Consider the following 16,778-nt stretch of genomic DNA (forward strand, 5'->3'; position numbering starts at 1 on the left):
TCTGGAAGACCTGGGAGACCTGGGAGATCTAGGAGATCTGGGAGACCTGGGAGACCTGAAAGATCTATGAGATCTGGGAGATCTAGGAGACCTGGGAGATCCCGGGAGATCTGAGAGATCTAGGAGATCTGGGAGACCTGAGAGATCTAGGAGATCTGGGAGATCTAGGAGACCTGGGAGATCCAAGAGATCTGGGAGACCTGGGAGACCTAGGAGACCTGGGATCTAGGAGATTTGGGAGACCCCGGGAGATCTAGGAGACCTGGGAGATCTAGGAGATCTGGGAGACCTGAGAGATCTAGGAGATCTGGGAGATCAGGGTGAACTGGGAGATCTAGGAGACGGGGAAACCTCGGTGACCTGGGAGATCTAGGAGACCTGGGAGATCTAGGAGACCTGGGAGACCCCGGGAGATCTAGGAGATCTGAGAGACCTGAGAGATCTAGGAGATCTGGGAGATCAGGGCGAACTGGGAGATCTAGGAGACTGGGAAACCTCGGTGACCTGGGAGATCTAGGAGACTTGGGAGATCTAGGAGATCTGGGAGACCCGAGAGATCTAGGAGACCTGGGAGACCCCGGGAGATCTGGGAGACCTGAGAGATCTAGGAGATCTGGGAGATCAGGGCGAACTGGGAGATCTAGGAGACTGGGAAACCTCGGTGACCTGGGAGATCTGGGAGATCTAGGAGATCTGGGAGACCCGAGAGATCTAGGAGACCTGGGAGACCCCGGGAGATCTGGGAGACCTGAGAGATCTAGGAGATCTGGGAGATCAGGGCGAACTGGGAGATCTAGGAGACTGGGAAACCTCGGTGACCTGGGAGATCTGGGAGATCTAGGAGATCTGGGAGACCCGAGAGATCTAGGAGATCTGGGAGACCCGAGAGATCTAGGAGACCTGGGAGACCCCGGGAGATCTAGGAGACCTGGGAGATCTAGGAGATCTGAGAGACCTGAGAGATCTAGGAGATCTGGGAGATCAGGGCAAACTGGGAGATCTAGAAGACAGGGAAACCTCGGTGACCTGGGAGATCTAGGAGACCTGGGAGATCCAAGAGATCTGGGAGACTCGGGAGATCTGGGAGATCCCGAGAGATCTAGATCTGGGAGACCTGAGAGACCTAGGATATCTGGGAGATCTAGGAGACTGGGAGACCTCGGTGACCTGGGAGATCTGGGAGACCCGGGAGGCCTGCGGACGTGCGGAGTCAGGCGGTCCGTCCCGTCCCCGCGGGCCGTGCCCGGCATCCCCCGGCATCCCCCAGCATCCCCCGGAGGCCGGAGGGACGAGCCAGGGCCCGCCGCCTTTGAGGACGACTCCACGGCGCGGCTCCCCGGCCCCTCGGCAGCCGTGCTCCGACGGAGGGCAGAGCGGAGGGAGGCCCGGACCGGAGCCGCTCCAGTCCCCCAGGCCCGGCTCGGCCAGAGGAGGGCGGGGGCTGTGGGGCGCGCGCGGCGGACCCCGGCGGGGGGGGGGGCAGGGGGGGCGCGCCCCGCGGGCAGGTGCCCGACCCCTCCCGCAGCTGTCGGCGCTCTGGGGCCCAGGCTACCTCTCAGGAGGCTGACGCCCCCGCCGGGTCCCGTCCCGCCGCACAGGCCGAAAGGCAGGTCTCCGAAGCCGCGGCGGAGTCACCGGGACAGTGACCCGGTCGAGCGCGGGTCAGGGCGCCGGAAGCCACGGGGCCACCCCTCGCCGGCCCTCCCCGGGCTCCGCGGCCGCCCGCCCTCCCGCCGCGCCCACCAACGGCTTGCGTGCGGCGGCCCATGCGGCACCGCGCGGCCTCCCCAGGCCCCGCGCGCGGCACGACGGGACTCGTAGTTCCGGCGCGAGGCTCGCGCGGCGCTCGCTCCACCGGCCGGCGACCGCGGCGTCACGGGGCGTCACGGGGCCGGCCCCGCCCCGGAAGTTGCGTCACAGCACGCGCGCGGCACGGCCGGCCGCTTCCGCAAACAGAGCCGTGGCCGCCTGCGTGGGTGAGTGAGTGTGGCGCCCGGCGTTCCGGCCGCTCTTTGTTTTTCCAGCTGCCCCGCGACCGCCGCGGCACCGGGACCTCTCGCGCTCGTGACGCGGCTCGCACGCGGACGGGGCGGGCCGGGGCGGGCGGGGGGCGGGGGGGCCCGGGGGCGGCGAGGGGGGGGAGGGCCGGCGCAGGTGCAGCCTCGTGAGGCCGGGCCGGTGACCTCGGGGTGCTCCGGGCGGCCGTCCGCTCGGCCCAACGGGGTCGCCCTGGGCCGCGGGGCGTCGCGGAGCCCGGGCCGCTCGGCTCGCTGCGGCCGCGGCTCCCGGAGACGGCGCCTCCGCCTCGCGCGCTCCTCTGACCCCGCTCTTCCTGGCTGGCGGCGTCGCCCTCGCCGCCTGCGCCCGGGCCCGCAGCTGCGACCCCCGGAGTCCCCCGCTGCCTGCCGCTTCCCGCCCGGAGCCCCGGCTGCCCCCCCCCCCCCCCGCCCCGCAACGTTCCGGTTATGAATTTGCTGAGTCTCCCCAGGCTTCGGGCTCCGGGCTCCCCCTTCTACGTTTGGTTCCAATAACACAGCCTCACGCCTTAAAACTGCTGTCTAGGGTGTAAGCTTTTTTTTTAAGATTTTATTCATTCATGAGAGGCAGAGACACACAGAGACAGAGACACAGGCAGAGGGAGACGGAGAGACAGAGACACAGGTAGACGGAGACAGAGAGGCAGAGACACAGGCAGAGGAAGACAGAGACAGGCAGACGGAGACACAGAGGCAGAGACACAGAGGGACACGCAGAGACAGGTAGACACAGACAGGCAGAGACACAGGCAGAGGGAGACAGGCAGAGACACAGGTCGACGGAGACAGAGAGGCAAAGATACAGGCAGAGAGAGACAGGCAGAGACAGGCAGATGGAGACTCAGAGACAGAGAGGAAGACACAGAGACACAGGTCGACGGAGACAGAGAGGCAGAGACACAGGCAGAGGGAGACACACAGAGAGAGGCAGAGACACAGAGAAAGGGAGAGACCCAGGCAGAGGGACACACAGGCTCCCTGCAGGGAGCTCAATGCCTGCCTCCATCCTGGGACCTGGGGTCATGCCGAGGGCCGCAGGCGCACACACAACCACTGAGCCCCCGAGACCCCATGGCTGTGAGCCTCATGGACACGAATCACCCAGTGCCCTGAGGTCCTCTGTTGTAGGAAGGACAGTGGGATCATGGAACAACCTTAGTAAGTCCCTGCCCCATAGCTCTTACTCCTCCGTCCTTTCCATTTTACACACAGGCCCATGAGCATTTGAAGGAGACTCAATAGTAAGTTGCAGACCAGGTTTCCAGACCTCTTGTCCAAAGCTATCTCTACTCTCTAATTCAGGCACCCACTATGAAGTAAGCATTTCAGAAGTCAACCGTCGGTTGCCAGACTTTTCCTGTTCCTGGTGCCTTTAGTGTGTATGATTTCTTTTTTTTTTTTTTTCCTCAGTGTCACTAGGCCAGAAGAAACACCCAACAGTTCCACTTAGTAAGTAGTTCAGTCTAAATAATTTAGTATTTATGTTTTAACGACTTTGTCTAAAAACTAATACACAAATTGAAAGGAAAAAATAGTATTTGTGTCTAATTCTTAGTTAGCCCTAAGTGCTTCCTGGTGGGATGTGTACCCCTGTTGGGTACTGTCCAGTTTCTCAAGCTGTGAGATCAGATTTGACGTTGCCAACTTCGTTTGCAGTTTCACATTGATTTCCTTTGGAATCCCCCAAAATACCAGCTTTGCACAAGTGCTACTGTCATTGAAAGGAATGCAGTGCTCTCTACTCCGTGGAAACTGCTCTATTTGAAGCTGTATTGCTTAGAGTTTTAGAATACCCTGCTGTACCTGTACAAGTTTGTCACAGCGTCCAGCTCACAGTTTGAGAACCCAGGCAAACAGAAATGGAACAAATGCTTGTCTAAAACATCTGTCCGTTTCAGTGCCAGTAATGACTTAGGGGTAAGATCATACGTATGTTTAGGGATTATAATTAGTATTTCCATATTAAAATATTCAGAGGTTCATATGTGACATATATCAGTTAATGATTTCAGTATTCTCTCTATAATGAGATTTATTTAAACTCCTAGTTGATTACTGAATTAAACGGCTAGCTTCTGGTTAAAATTGTTTTAAACTTTCAGCATTGGTGTTTGTATGAGTAAAATCAAATTTTTGCCATTCCAGTCTTAGTTCATGAAGTTTTGCCACCTACTTAAGTAATCAAAAATGGAAAATTCTGCAAAAGCAGAAGAGTGTGAAAAGCTCTCTCTCGAAGAGGCAAAAGCATCAAAAGATTTGGAAACAAAGTCTTCATTCAGTATTAATGAAAACACAACCACTCCTGGGACTGGACTTTCTGAAAAGGCTCCTGTCTGGGGACAAGCAGATGCACCGAAAAAGAGAAAAATGGAATTTGAAGATGATCTTATAAAGGAAAGTTCTAGTTGTGGGGAAGATACTCCAATCAAGAAAAGAAAACTTGATGCTGAAATTGTCCCAGAGGAAAAAGGTTCTGGTGATGATGAGGGCATTTCAAGGAAAAGAAGAATGGAAACTGATGATTTTCCAAAAGATGAACCTTCTACTGGAGATGGCACACAGAAGAAGAGAAAAATAGAACTTGAGGATGTTCCTGAAAAACAAAAAGTATGTTGAATGTATTTTTTTTTTATTCATAATGGAATGTGTCTAATTGAATTGTAAAATAATACTAATTTTTACGTAATCTTAAACCTTAATGTTATATTTGTAAGGGATAATGTCTTAAGACGGAGTAGGCTTTTAACTCTTGTAATTTAGTTGCTTTTATTTAGGTGAAACTTCTAATTGAGATAATTTTTATATTATTTAAGAACGCTTTTACTCAACTAGAAACTTGAAAGCCAGTTATTGTTTGCTTTTTCTTAGCATTTTAAGAAAGTCAAGTTATAAGTTCCTGTTGATATCTTTTTTTTCCTTTTTTATTAAATGTTTCATCACTCTCTGTGTCATAAGTAGTAGAGACTAAGACTTAAAAGAATAAATTTCAACATTATACTCAGTTTTAATGTGATTCCTTAAACTATATTGTTTGAGCTTCTCGTTGGGGTAGTTACATAGAATTTTAAGCCTGATATTTAGGATGGATATTATAGAACAGGGGACAGCAAGTCATTTTCACCTGGGAATGCCATAACCGGAGGGACTCTGAGGCAGAACCTGAATTTGAATTAAAGGAGTACTTCAGTGAATGGCCCAGAGTGAAGCCTTAGGCTATAGGCTTTTGTCATTGGTAGGCTCTCAATTCACATAACAGAGGAGCTGGTATTACACACACAGTTTCCCAACTTTACTAGCAACAGAACCCTTTTTTCCCAGTGAAAATCTTAAACCTGATATGTAAGATGGGTAAAAGATGAAGCACTTTTGTTGAACAGGGAAGTGTGGGGATTTGAAGCCCTTTACCTACCATGGCATTTAGAATACTTGGTGTATTAGGTAGGGAGTACACACAGAAGCTGTTGAATTAGATTAAAAGAAAAAACCCCAAAAATCACGGACACTGAGCGTAGCTTAATGAGTTCTAATTCCTTTGTGTATCTCATTCAATTCTTACAATAATTTTATATGATAATATAAATATAACTTACTCTTATTTTATTCTCTTGTAGGAACCTGACATTTATTAAATTGAGTAAATTAGAACTCTGGAAGAGTACTGGTTTTATTAAGACATTGACACCAAAATTATACAGATGAAAGATAAAAGATGAAAATTTTAAACCAAGAGGTGTTTTTAAAAATAGGGAAGAGGGGAGAACAAATCTTACGTCTGATTATAATTAATAGGATTTCTCTCATCAATGCCATTTCTTATTGAAGATTACCAATTTCATTAGTATTTTGTCCTTACTTAGATCATATGCTCTTTTAGCCATGTTCGGATGCTTAATTTTCTTCCATTCTCTTATTTTCAGAACTTAGAAGAAGGACACAGTTCAGCAGTGGCTGCCCACTATAATGAACTACAGGAAGTTGGTTTGGAGAAGCGTAGCCAAAGTCGTATTTTTTACCTAAGAAACTTTAATAATTGGATGAAAAGTGTCCTTATTGGTATGATTGATTTTTGTTTTATGATTTGGAGTTCAGCTTATGTTTCATTTTTTTTCTTCCCAAATGGTAATTCATATGCTAAACTATTAGGTTCTTAATTCCTTCATTTAATTATCAAACTTTGACTTTATAAAACTGCAGCAAAAATTAAAACGAGGCCTTCAAGATAAATTCTTTTCGTATTTAAATTTGGACTACATAAGATATTTGTGAGTGTTTAATTAATATTAAGTTCATAAGTTAATTAGGCTTTCCAAAGGTAGTGTGCTTCTTTTATATTTAAAGTTACTTAGTGCTATTAAATAATTATTCTATTTTACTCTCATAGTTTTGGAGCAGTGGCAAAATGTTGGATTAAGTATTCAGTTTCAATTAAGTAAAGAAAATGGATTGTGTCATGGTTTTTTACCTCTAGGCCTTTTAATTTAGAGTCCAAGAGTCATGCGTGGTGATTTTTCACTGAACTTATTTTTCTTGTAGTGCCTAGGGAGAAATGAAATTTACTGTGAGGCTTGATGAAGACATTCAGCTTTCTGGAGCCAACATTTTATTTATAGAAACTCATCTTTAAAATTAAAATAGAAGTCAGTGGTGGAAATATGATTCAGAATATATTTTTTGCTTTCTGGTATATTAAGTAGTCATATTTCTTATGTGAGTTTAGAGAATTTTTTTAAAGATGTTATTTATTTATTCATGAGAGACACACAAAGAGAGGCAGAGACACAGGCAGAGGGAGAAGCAGGCTCCATGCATGGAGCCCAATGCGGGACTCAAGGTCACGCTGTGGGCCAAAGGCAGACACACAGCCATCGAACCACCCAGGTGCCCTGAGTTTAGAGAATTTTTTTTTTTTTTATTTTTTAATTTTTATTTATTTATGATAGTCACAGAGAGAGAGAGAGAGGCAGAGATACAGGCAGAGAGAGAAGCAGGCTCCATGCACCGGGAGCCCGACGTGGGATTCGATCCCGGGTCTCCAGGATCGCGCCCTGGGGCAAAGGCAGGCGCCAAACCGCTGCGCCACCCAGGGATCCCAGTTTAGAGAATTTTTAAAAGCCATTGTGTTTTGAAGTTTTTTCTTAGTAAGATTTTGAGTGGTTTTGTTTTTTTTAAAGGCTAGCCTCAGGAAAAGTGAGAATGCTTTCGGGATTACACTAGAAAGAATGAAGTGCTAATTGTGGTTGTTTTCTACTAGTTTAGATGATAATTTACTAATTTTTATTTTACTTATTTACTTTAAGGATTTTAAAAAATAATTTCTATAACCAACATGGGGCTCAAACTTACAACCCTGAAATGAAGAGTCACGTGCTCTACCAACTGAGCCAGCCAGCCGCCCCAATAATTTACTTTTTTAAAAAAGATTTATTTGTTTAGAGTGAGAGAGAGAGAGCAAGCCCAAATGGGAGGGTTAGAGGGAGAGAGAATCTCAGGTAGACTCCCCACTGAGTTTGGAGCCTGATGCAGGGCTCAATCCCATGACCCTGAGACCATGAGCTAAGTGGAAATCAGGAGTTGGATCCTTAACCTGAGTCACCCAAGTGCCCAAATAATTGACTAATATTTTAAGATACATTATTCATTCTGAATAGTATTAGGGCTGAGACCTAGGCTCGTTATTTCAAACACATATTAATATTCTGTCTGTCTTCTCACTTTTGTTTCTTATATTCTTGTTTTATTACAGAAATAGGATTTATTTGTGCTAGTTTTAAGCTAGGGTAATTGAATGTTGCTTGTCACCCCTCTTCCCCCCTTTTATTTAGTATTGTGGCATTTTTAATCTCTACTTCCAAGGTAATCTTTGGACCCTAGTGCTAATTTCTTTTCCTTTCTTCATCATCCTCGGTAATATAGATAATTTCTTGGATTTTTTTCAGGGTCATTTATTCATGTTTTTATTCATTGAATAAATATTTTAAGTTCAACTATATTTTTTCACATCACTAATCATTCTATTTTTATAATCAGGGAAATAGGTCATTTTTAAAAAGTCTGAAGTCAGACTTAGCAAAAGTTTTTTCTCTCCACATATTTGTGCTCATCCTTCCTCCTTCAGCTGTTCCAGCAACTCTCTTGGTGCTTTGCTATCTGCACCGTCTTCCTGGTCCTGGTGCAATCAGTGTGGTCTGTGCCAAGCTCCCTCTCTGGCCTTTTTTTCCCTCTGTCTCAATGCCTATTCTTTGGCATTCTCTTTCTTATTGGTACTTCGGAAAGTACCAATAGCTTAGTAACTATTTGAGTACTGTTCTTGACATGTTAAAGATATCTTTGAATAATATTCATAATTTTTCCTTTTACTAGTCTTATTGTGGAAATAAAGAGATTTTATAATAGTTTTTTACTCATTTCATAGTGTTAATGCTAATTTTTTTAAAGATTTATTTAGAGAGAGAGCGTGCGGGCACACTCATGTGGGTGGGCAGAGGGGCAGAGGGGGAGAGGAAGAGGGAGAGAGAATTCTCAAGCAGGCTTCCCAATGAGTGTGGAGCCTGACCCAGGGCTCAATTCCAGGACTCTAAGATCAGCCGCTTAACTGACTGAACCACCCAGGCACACCATGAATATTCTAGCAGTCAAAATAGTATACATGGGAAGTAGGCAGTGTTAAACTCAGGAACACCTGGGTGGCTCAGCAGTTGAGCGTCTGCCTTCGGCTCAAGGCGTGATCCCAGGATGCAGGATGGAGTCCCACATCAGGCTCCTTGCGGGGGGAGCCTGCTTCTCCCTCTGCCTGCGTCTCTCGTGAATAAATAAAACTTTAAAAAAAAAAAAAAAGAAGAAGGAAGTGTTAAACTCAGAGTAATAAAGATAGGAAGAGTAGATCTATGACTCAATATTATATCAAGTTTTAGAATTGCTAAATACTTCAATTGTCTAAGAATGTTAATATGCCTGTAACTGATATTTGAACCATTTAAATATTGATGTATGTGGTCCTACTGATACTGTGATTTGGTAGATTGGGATGAAAGATTTCTTTTTTTACTCTGGTGACAGTAAAATTAAGAGTTATGTATAGTTTTGGAACTAGTTCTTTTATTGGTTTTTGTGGTAAGCCTGATGTCTTTTATAAAAATCAAGCACTTTTAAGATCCTATAATTATTTTGATTTAGTTAGGTATATTATAAGCTAAACGTTTAGTTTTTAGGAAGAGGAAACTACAAAAATCACAAGTAGTTTTTTCTTATCATGAACAAGTATTAAATCTTGTACTAATTAGAATTTAAAATGTCTTAAAAAAAAAAAAAGAGTCTGCTATCCAGTGTTAAGTCAGATTCTAAAAGTAACCCTCAAAAACCTGTCTGACCTTTCTAAAATACTGGACACAGAGCACCTGGGGGGCTCAGTGGTTGAGTGTCTGCCTTTGGCTCAGGGCATGACCCCGGGGTCCTGGGATCGAGTTCCGCATTGGGCTCCCCTCAGGGAGCCTGCTTCTCCCTCTGCCTGTGTCTCTGCCTCTCTCTGTGTATCTCATGAATAAATAAATAAAATCTTTTAAATTAAAAAAAAAATACCAGACACGTACTTTTTCATCTATAATGCTAGAGGATCGGGTCAACTATTAGTCATATTTTGAAATGTTCACCAAAAGATGAATTAATTACATAAGTGAACATGTACTAGTTTATAATAAGTGTCAGGCAGATGTCAGTAGGTTATTAGGTGTAACAGTCTATGCTGTAGTAAAAATGGAGAAATGCTAATTTATTATGACATTCCTCTCTTTTAGGGGAATTTTTAGAAAAGGTACGACAGAAAAAAAAACGCGATATCACTGTTTTGGACCTGGGATGTGGTAAAGGTGGAGATTTGCTGAAATGGAAAAAGGGAAGAATTAACAAGCTAGTTTGTACAGGTAAGATACATAATGATATGAGCAAGAATAATTTGTGATCAATCAGGCAATTAGAAAATAAGCAGAATCTCAACATCACATGGCACTAAAATACCTTATAAGAGGTTAATCTGGGTCTGTGTGTGAGATGGGTGTTTTCCTAAATGAGTTATGAGACTTTACTAATGGTGTTGCATAATATAGGTAATGAGCTTGGGATAATTTGTCCTCCTTAAAAGGAAGGAAGTAATCAAAGGTGGAGTCCTGTCTGAAGCACAAACTTGAAACGGCTTCCACTGGCCGAAGATAGGACAGTTAAATCAACAAAATAGTGATTTCAGTGGATTGAGACACATCAAATAAGGAAAAAAACTCATTGTTCACTCTTGGAGGTTGCTAGGAAACTTACTCATCATTCTGAAATTCATAAATCAAGGGTTGGGGTATCTTCTTTACCCTCTGTATTTCAGAGGTCACCAAATGGTTGAAAAGGGAAATTCTCTATTTAAAAAATAGTAAGTGCAGGGGGGATTATGAAAATCACTATTTTCTGCCCTTGATGAAATAATCGATATAAGCAGTAGTCATAAAAAGTTGCTAAAGCTATTAGGTGAGAAAACTTGATAGTTTAATAACTGAATGAATCAAGCACCGGAACCTGCTGGTCTTAACATTGAAGAGAGAAGCAGATATTCTTCCAATGAGATGAAGTGCATAGGACCAACTGTGAAGTTACCTAAATTGGCACTTCTCAAGTTTTCTGGTTTTATGGGTTCTGTCACTTTTATTTTTAAGATTTAAGGGACACAGAAAGCTATTGTGTATGTGGCTATATCTATTGATTATAGAAATTAAAACCAAGAATTGAAAAAATACTTTTATTCACTAAAAAATAAAGTTTAATGAGAAGAGAGGTACTTTAAAAATGTTTTTCCAAGTCCCTTTAGAATATTAGGAGACAACTGGGTTTTTTTCATGCTTGTTTCTGCATTCACTGTGTTGAGATGTGTTTGTTTTTTTGTTTTTTGTTTTTTTTTTTAAGATTTTCTTTATGAGACATACACAGAGTGAGAGGCAGAGACACAGGCAGAGGGAGAAGCAGGCTCCATGCAGGGAGCCCGATGTGGGACTTGATCCCAGGTCTCCAGGATCACACCCTGGGCTGAAGGCAGGTGCCAAACCGCTGAGCCACACAGGGATCCCCAAGAGATGTGTTATTTGATGAGTAGTTGTAAAATTAAGGGATATTTTAACAGCCTTTTCAGATAATTCAGCATATTCGTTTTTCATACTGTATCAAAACTTAACAGGTAGTTCCAGTATGGCATCTGAATCTGTATCAGTAAAATTTTTGTATTCTGTTGTTTTAAAATCCACTGGTCTGTCTTCTGTGTTGAATGAATCTTTCACCCTGAAAGATTTTGTAATATTTAGAAAATAATATTACTAATGTTATGCATATCTTCTAAATGTTGACATCAGGAAATCACATTTTTTTTTTAATGTTAACCACCGATCAGAAAAGTTTTAAGTATTGGGAAGATGCCCAGCCCTGCCCACGGGGGAGGGGGGGCGGGTAGATGCAAGTGTTTCAAATTGTAATTTTCACTTGAAATCTCAAGTTTTCTCATTGGTAACAAATACTATACTTTGTTTTTCTTAAAGTAAGAGGCTCATTTTGTTCATTTTCAAGAAAATGTCTGCCATCATAAAGTCTCTCCGTCAGTGGTTCTTTCAAGTGAAAACACTTTTCTGCGAAAAAAAGTGGCCACTACAGCTCATAACACGGTCCTACCAGTTCTGATCAGACTTTACTTTGTTAGGTAGCACAGATGTTGTTACTTTCCATTTCATCACACAGAACATTGAAAAAGAGCCTAGATTTAATAAAATCAAATTTTACTGATATAATAAGGACATTTGTAAATGAAATTGTTTTTTTTTCCCCATGCTACTTTATATGGTGAAGAAGGTATCAATTATTACCTGCATCATTTGGTGCATTACTACCTTGTATTCGTGATAAGGTCCCAGCATTTTACTTTGCTTTTGTTTGTGCCATCTTTACATTTACATTTTATCTCTGTGGGTCTTCATTGCCAGTTAACTAACACTTGTTCCCCTTCCAGATATCGCTGATGTTTCTGTCAAACAGTGTCAGCAGCGGTATGAGGACATGAAAAATCGTTGTCGTGATAATGAATATATTTTCAATGCAGAATTTGTAACTGCTGATTGTTCAAAGGTACAGAATTCTTTTTGTCAACTTACATTTTATATTTTTAGTTTGGGTGAGTGACATGTTTTAAAAAGCAGTTATTTCTTCTAAAATGTGCTTTGGGGGAAGCTCTCGGGTGGCTCAGCGGTTTAGCGCCGACTTCAGCCCAGGGTGTGATCCTGGAGACCCAGGATCAAGTCCTGCGTCGGGCTCCCTGCGTGGAGCCTGCTTCTCTCTCTGCCTCTCTCTCCCTCTGTGTCTCTCATGAATAAATAAATAAAAATCTTTAAAAAAATAAATGTGCTTTGAAACATTAAAAATCTTAGGACATCCATTTTCAGTTTTAGCTAGAAATTCTATTAATGATACATTTCTTTAAATGACCCACTGAGTACTTATAGTTTTTTGCTTTTAATAATTTGAACTTTCTTTTTTTCTTTTCTTTTTTTTTTTTTTTTTAAGATTTTATTTGAGAGAGAGAGAGAGAGTGCAGAGCAGGAGAGTAAGAATAGGAGGGAGGGCAAAAGGGAGGGAGAAGCAATATGGGGCTCAGTTCCAGGACCCTGAGATCACGACCTGGACTGAAGGCAAACGCTTAACCAGCTGAGCCACCCAGGTGCTCCAGTAATTTGAACTTTAGAAATCATTTGTTGCCTTTCTGTTCAGACAAGATTTATTTTCCAGTACCTTAAAATAGAACTGGGCTTACATTTTGTTTTGCCTTTGTAATTTATTAGGGTAGTTTCCCAACATACCAAAGTTTGAAGTTTTGCACTTTCCATTTGTTTCTAAATTTTGTAACAACTATGAAGTTTAAGAACTACAGAGGCACTTAAGTAGTAAAAGTCTCATCTTAAACTTCAGTGCTTTGTCTGACTCATTATGCTCATTAAACTATTATGGGTATCTTTAATCGTACACATTTTGTTTGCAGTTGTGAAAGTGAGAAGGAAAGTGATAGTATTCTGCTAGAATGTTGGAAACTTTTAAAAACACTTTTAAAAAGTGTCCCAAAGGCAAGCTCTGTGTTTTTTTTAAATTAAAGTTACTGATAACACCATTTTACCTTAGCTTTGAAGTAAAGCCAAATTAAAGCATCAACCTTTTTAAATGTTATATTTGGTTGATAGATTTTTAAACATGATTTCATTCTTAGTTTTTAAATTACTATGAAAATGATAATCAAATTTTATTGAACCAGAAGGAAAAGATCATTTTGTTGTGGGCCTTATTACGCATAATGAGACAGTGGATACGTGGTTGGGAGGGCCTGCCTACTTTTATTTTAAGGACTCTAATTCTAGAAATTAACTTAGTAAAAAGTTTTATATTGCAATTAACTTCAAAATCTTGACCCATTTTAATTTTTAATTTGTTTCAGGAACTTTTGATTAACAAATTTCGTGACCCCGAAACGTGCTTTGACATCTGTAGTTGTCAGTTTGTCTGTCATTATTCATTTGAATCCTATGAGCAGGCTGACATGATGCTCAGAAATGCCTGTGAGAGACTGAGCCCTGGAGGCTATTTTATTGGTACCACTCCCAATAGCTTTGAACTGATGTAAGTGCTTTTAATATATAGTGGTTTATAAGATACTCAGAAGTAAGCTTATTTTAAAGTAGGAAATGTTTATCAGAAATAAAGTTTATAGAATATGCCATGTTGATCTTATAAGGGCCAAACACTGATAATATACTTGTATACTCAGCATTTAAGATCAAAAGATAGACTTGCAGATGAATCTTTAAAACACCTTTTTGTGTAAATTAGACCAATGCTTTATCCAGCCGGAGGTTACAGTGCTAGACAAACTCTAGATCAGATACACAAAAAGAATTAACTAGGAGTTACATGGTATGATTGTTGATGATCTGCTAGTGTATTGCTTATTAAAAGTAGCTCAAGTTCAGTTAAAAAGCTGATTAAGTATCTTTTTAAAATTGCGTCCTTTAGTTTTTTCACATGCATAATCAGGTGAGCATAAGTCTGAGCTAATAACAATTTTAATCTTTTTATTTTGGTTTGGGGGATAATCTTTAATAGAAGACGCCTTGAAGCCTCAGAAACAGAATCATTTGGGAATGAGATATATACTGTGAAGTTTCAGAAGAAAGGAGATTATCCTTTATTCGGCTGCAAATATGACTTCAACTTGGAAGGTGTTGTGGATGTCCCTGAATTCTTGGTCTATTTTCCATTGCTAAATGAGTAAGAATGTCATTAATCTGTTACTCTTTGCCTTAAGAGAGAAAAAAAGAAAAAAAAATTTAGTATTTCTGTTCATTCCTTATTTTAAATGGAACCCAAAGAATTAAAAAAAAGACTAATGTCAAATTTAGTTTATGTCGTAGGTCTCTTATACCCTTGGTTATTTAGTTTTCTTTCATCCTTGGAATTACTTTATCCTGCAGGTACAGAAAGGAGTCTGTTGCCTTCATCTTGTGGGAAAAAATACCTGACATTGCAAATAGTGAAAGATTATTTTTTTAAAAAACTGATAATAACTTTGATAATATAGAATGAGTCTTCAAAATGCAAAGATCCTCCTTTAGTGAGGTTAGATATTAAAAGTTGTTTTGTATTTCACTACAGCCTGTGTCTTATAGGAAGTGCTGATAATAAAATCCTGATTCAAGAATGTATTCACTCATGGACCTGGTTCTAGGTGTCCAGCAGACTATAGACACAGGGAAAGTTGGGTTACCAGGCTTCATCAAATAAGACTTTTTAAAAAAAATAAATAATAAATTCCAGACTTTATTTGGATTTCTCCAGTTCTTCCACTGATGTCTTTTTTTTTTTTTTTAAGATTTTATTTATTTATTCATGACAGAGAGAGAGGCAGAGACGCAGGTAGAGGAAGAAGCAGGCTCCATGCAGGGAGCCTCACGTGGGACTCGATCCCAGGTCTCCAGGATCACACCCCGGGCCGAAGGCGGCGCCAAACCGCTAGGCCACCAGGGCCGCCCTCTTTTATTTTATTTTATTTTTTTAGTTTAAATTCATTTTGCCAACATATAGTATAACACCCAGTGCTCATCCCGTCCAGTGCCCCCCTCGGTGCCCGTCACCCAGTCACCCCAACCCCCTGCCCACCTCCCCTTCCACTACCCCTTGTTTGTTTCCAGAGTTAGGAGTCTCTCATAGTTTGTGTCCCTCTCTAATTTTTCCCACTCAGTTCCCCTCCTTTCCTTTATAATCCTTTTACTTTTTTTTATATTCCTTGTATGAGTGAAACCATATGATGATTGTCTTTCTCCGATTGACTTATTTCACTCGGCATAGTATCCTCCAGTTCTATCCATGTCCAAGCAAATGGTGGGTATTCGTCTTTTACATAAGATAAGGCTTTTAAGGCCTTATGAGACCCCTGGCTCTTAGGGTTTCCCTGAGAAGGAAAGTAGAAGAATAAACTTAAACATAATAAGGCCTTGTCATATCGATCAAATCATTTTTTTCCCTCAACATTAGTAGACTTGTGAAATTTTTCTGTTCTTCATATTTATAAAAGAAGAAATTAATTGTCTTTAGTGCATCATTTCATATGTTTAGTGTGTAAGCTTGGTATTTTTGGTTAACAAAGTTGGTAATTTGAGTAGATCCAAAAAGATAAAGGATATAATGAAAGGTTTTTTTTTTTTTTTTTTTTTTTTTAAGGTTTACTGTTGGTCAGATTGAGTCAGTTCTTTGCAATGATAGTTCTCAGGCATAAAACTTGATTTTATTTCTGAAGGCTTATTTGGAGATTTATGGTAGAAAATGAACTGCCTAGTATAGAAGAGACTGTTAGCTGTACTCATGTTGTCTTTCCAAGAAGGGCTAATTCAAATTATGGGGAGCCTTGCCTTACATACATATCCCAGTGGCTCTCAAATGTGTTCTTTTACATTGTCCCCTCCCCACAATCACCTCACAAGCCTTCTTGACCCTTTGAGAGTTATTTTCCCTCCATCTCTTTTACCTGCTACCTGAGATCATCTCCAGACCCTGCATTTTGTCAACAGATATAGGTACTATAAACTTTGGCAAATGCAGTGGGAAAAAAAAACAGAGTATAACAGGGAAACCTAATATAATTGAGTATTTAAGGAATCCACCTGTGAAGAAGTGATGCTTAAGTCAACATCTAAAGAATGAAAAGAAGTTGGAGATATTCCAGATATAGTAACAATATATGTGAATGAGCTGAAGGAAAGCCATTCTGTAAGTTGTAGGAATCAGAGCCCAAGTAGCTCAAGATGAGGCCGCATTCCTTTTTTTCTTTTCTTCTTCTTCTTCTTTTTTTTTTTTTTTTTTAAGTAAGGTCTGTGCCCAACATGGGGCTTGAATTCATGACTCTGAAATCAGGAGTTTCATGCTCTATGTACTGAGCCAGCCAGGCACCCCAAGGAACCATTCCTTTATAAATGAGTACATTAGAGGCCATGCACAAAGCTTTTGAATTGTGTTCTATTAAGTGTCCTGGAGAGCCAGTGAAGGGCGTAAATGAGGGAAGTGACGTGTGTAGTTTTGAAAGCTTAAGCTGACTGTAGGTGGAAAATTCATTGAGGGAGAATAAGACTGGAAGCAGGGAAAGAAGTGAAGTAGTGTAGCTGAGTGGTGGTGGTAGTTAAAGCAAGATGGTGG

General features: G+C 41.7%; 2 protein-coding genes across 3 annotated transcripts in view; one reads left to right on the forward strand and one right to left on the reverse strand.

Moving 5' to 3' along the window:
- FAM210A (family with sequence similarity 210 member A) overlaps positions 1 to 1,780 on the reverse strand; it is a 34,487-nt gene extending 32,707 nt beyond the window's left edge. Inside the window, exon 1 of the mRNA XM_041739784.1 lies at positions 1,553 to 1,780. The gene's annotated coding sequence lies outside the window, so the exon portion shown is untranslated. The remainder of the gene's footprint in view (positions 1 to 1,552) is intronic.
- A 132-nt stretch (positions 1,781 to 1,912) lies between these two features.
- RNMT (RNA guanine-7 methyltransferase) overlaps positions 1,913 to 16,778 on the forward strand; it is a 33,409-nt gene continuing 18,543 nt past the window's right edge. The window contains exons 1-8 of one of the 2 annotated variants that reach the window (XM_041739785.1): positions 1,924 to 1,976; positions 3,447 to 3,485; positions 4,182 to 4,643; positions 5,954 to 6,089; positions 9,827 to 9,952; positions 12,061 to 12,176; positions 13,531 to 13,712; positions 14,196 to 14,360. In XM_041739785.1, coding sequence (XP_041595719.1) covers positions 4,224 to 4,643; positions 5,954 to 6,089; positions 9,827 to 9,952; positions 12,061 to 12,176; positions 13,531 to 13,712; positions 14,196 to 14,360 — 1,145 coding nt within the window. In that variant the 5' untranslated portion in view covers positions 1,924 to 1,976; positions 3,447 to 3,485; positions 4,182 to 4,223. Of the gene's footprint in view, positions 1,977 to 3,446; positions 3,486 to 4,181; positions 4,644 to 5,953; positions 6,090 to 9,826; positions 9,953 to 12,060; positions 12,177 to 13,530; positions 13,713 to 14,195; positions 14,361 to 16,778 lie in introns of both variants that reach the window. The other variant, XM_041739786.1, reaches the window with a different exon arrangement.

Source organism: Vulpes lagopus, chromosome 24 (assembly GCF_018345385.1).
Source record: "Vulpes lagopus strain Blue_001 chromosome 24, ASM1834538v1, whole genome shotgun sequence".
Taxonomy (NCBI): Eukaryota; Metazoa; Chordata; class Mammalia; order Carnivora; family Canidae; genus Vulpes; species Vulpes lagopus.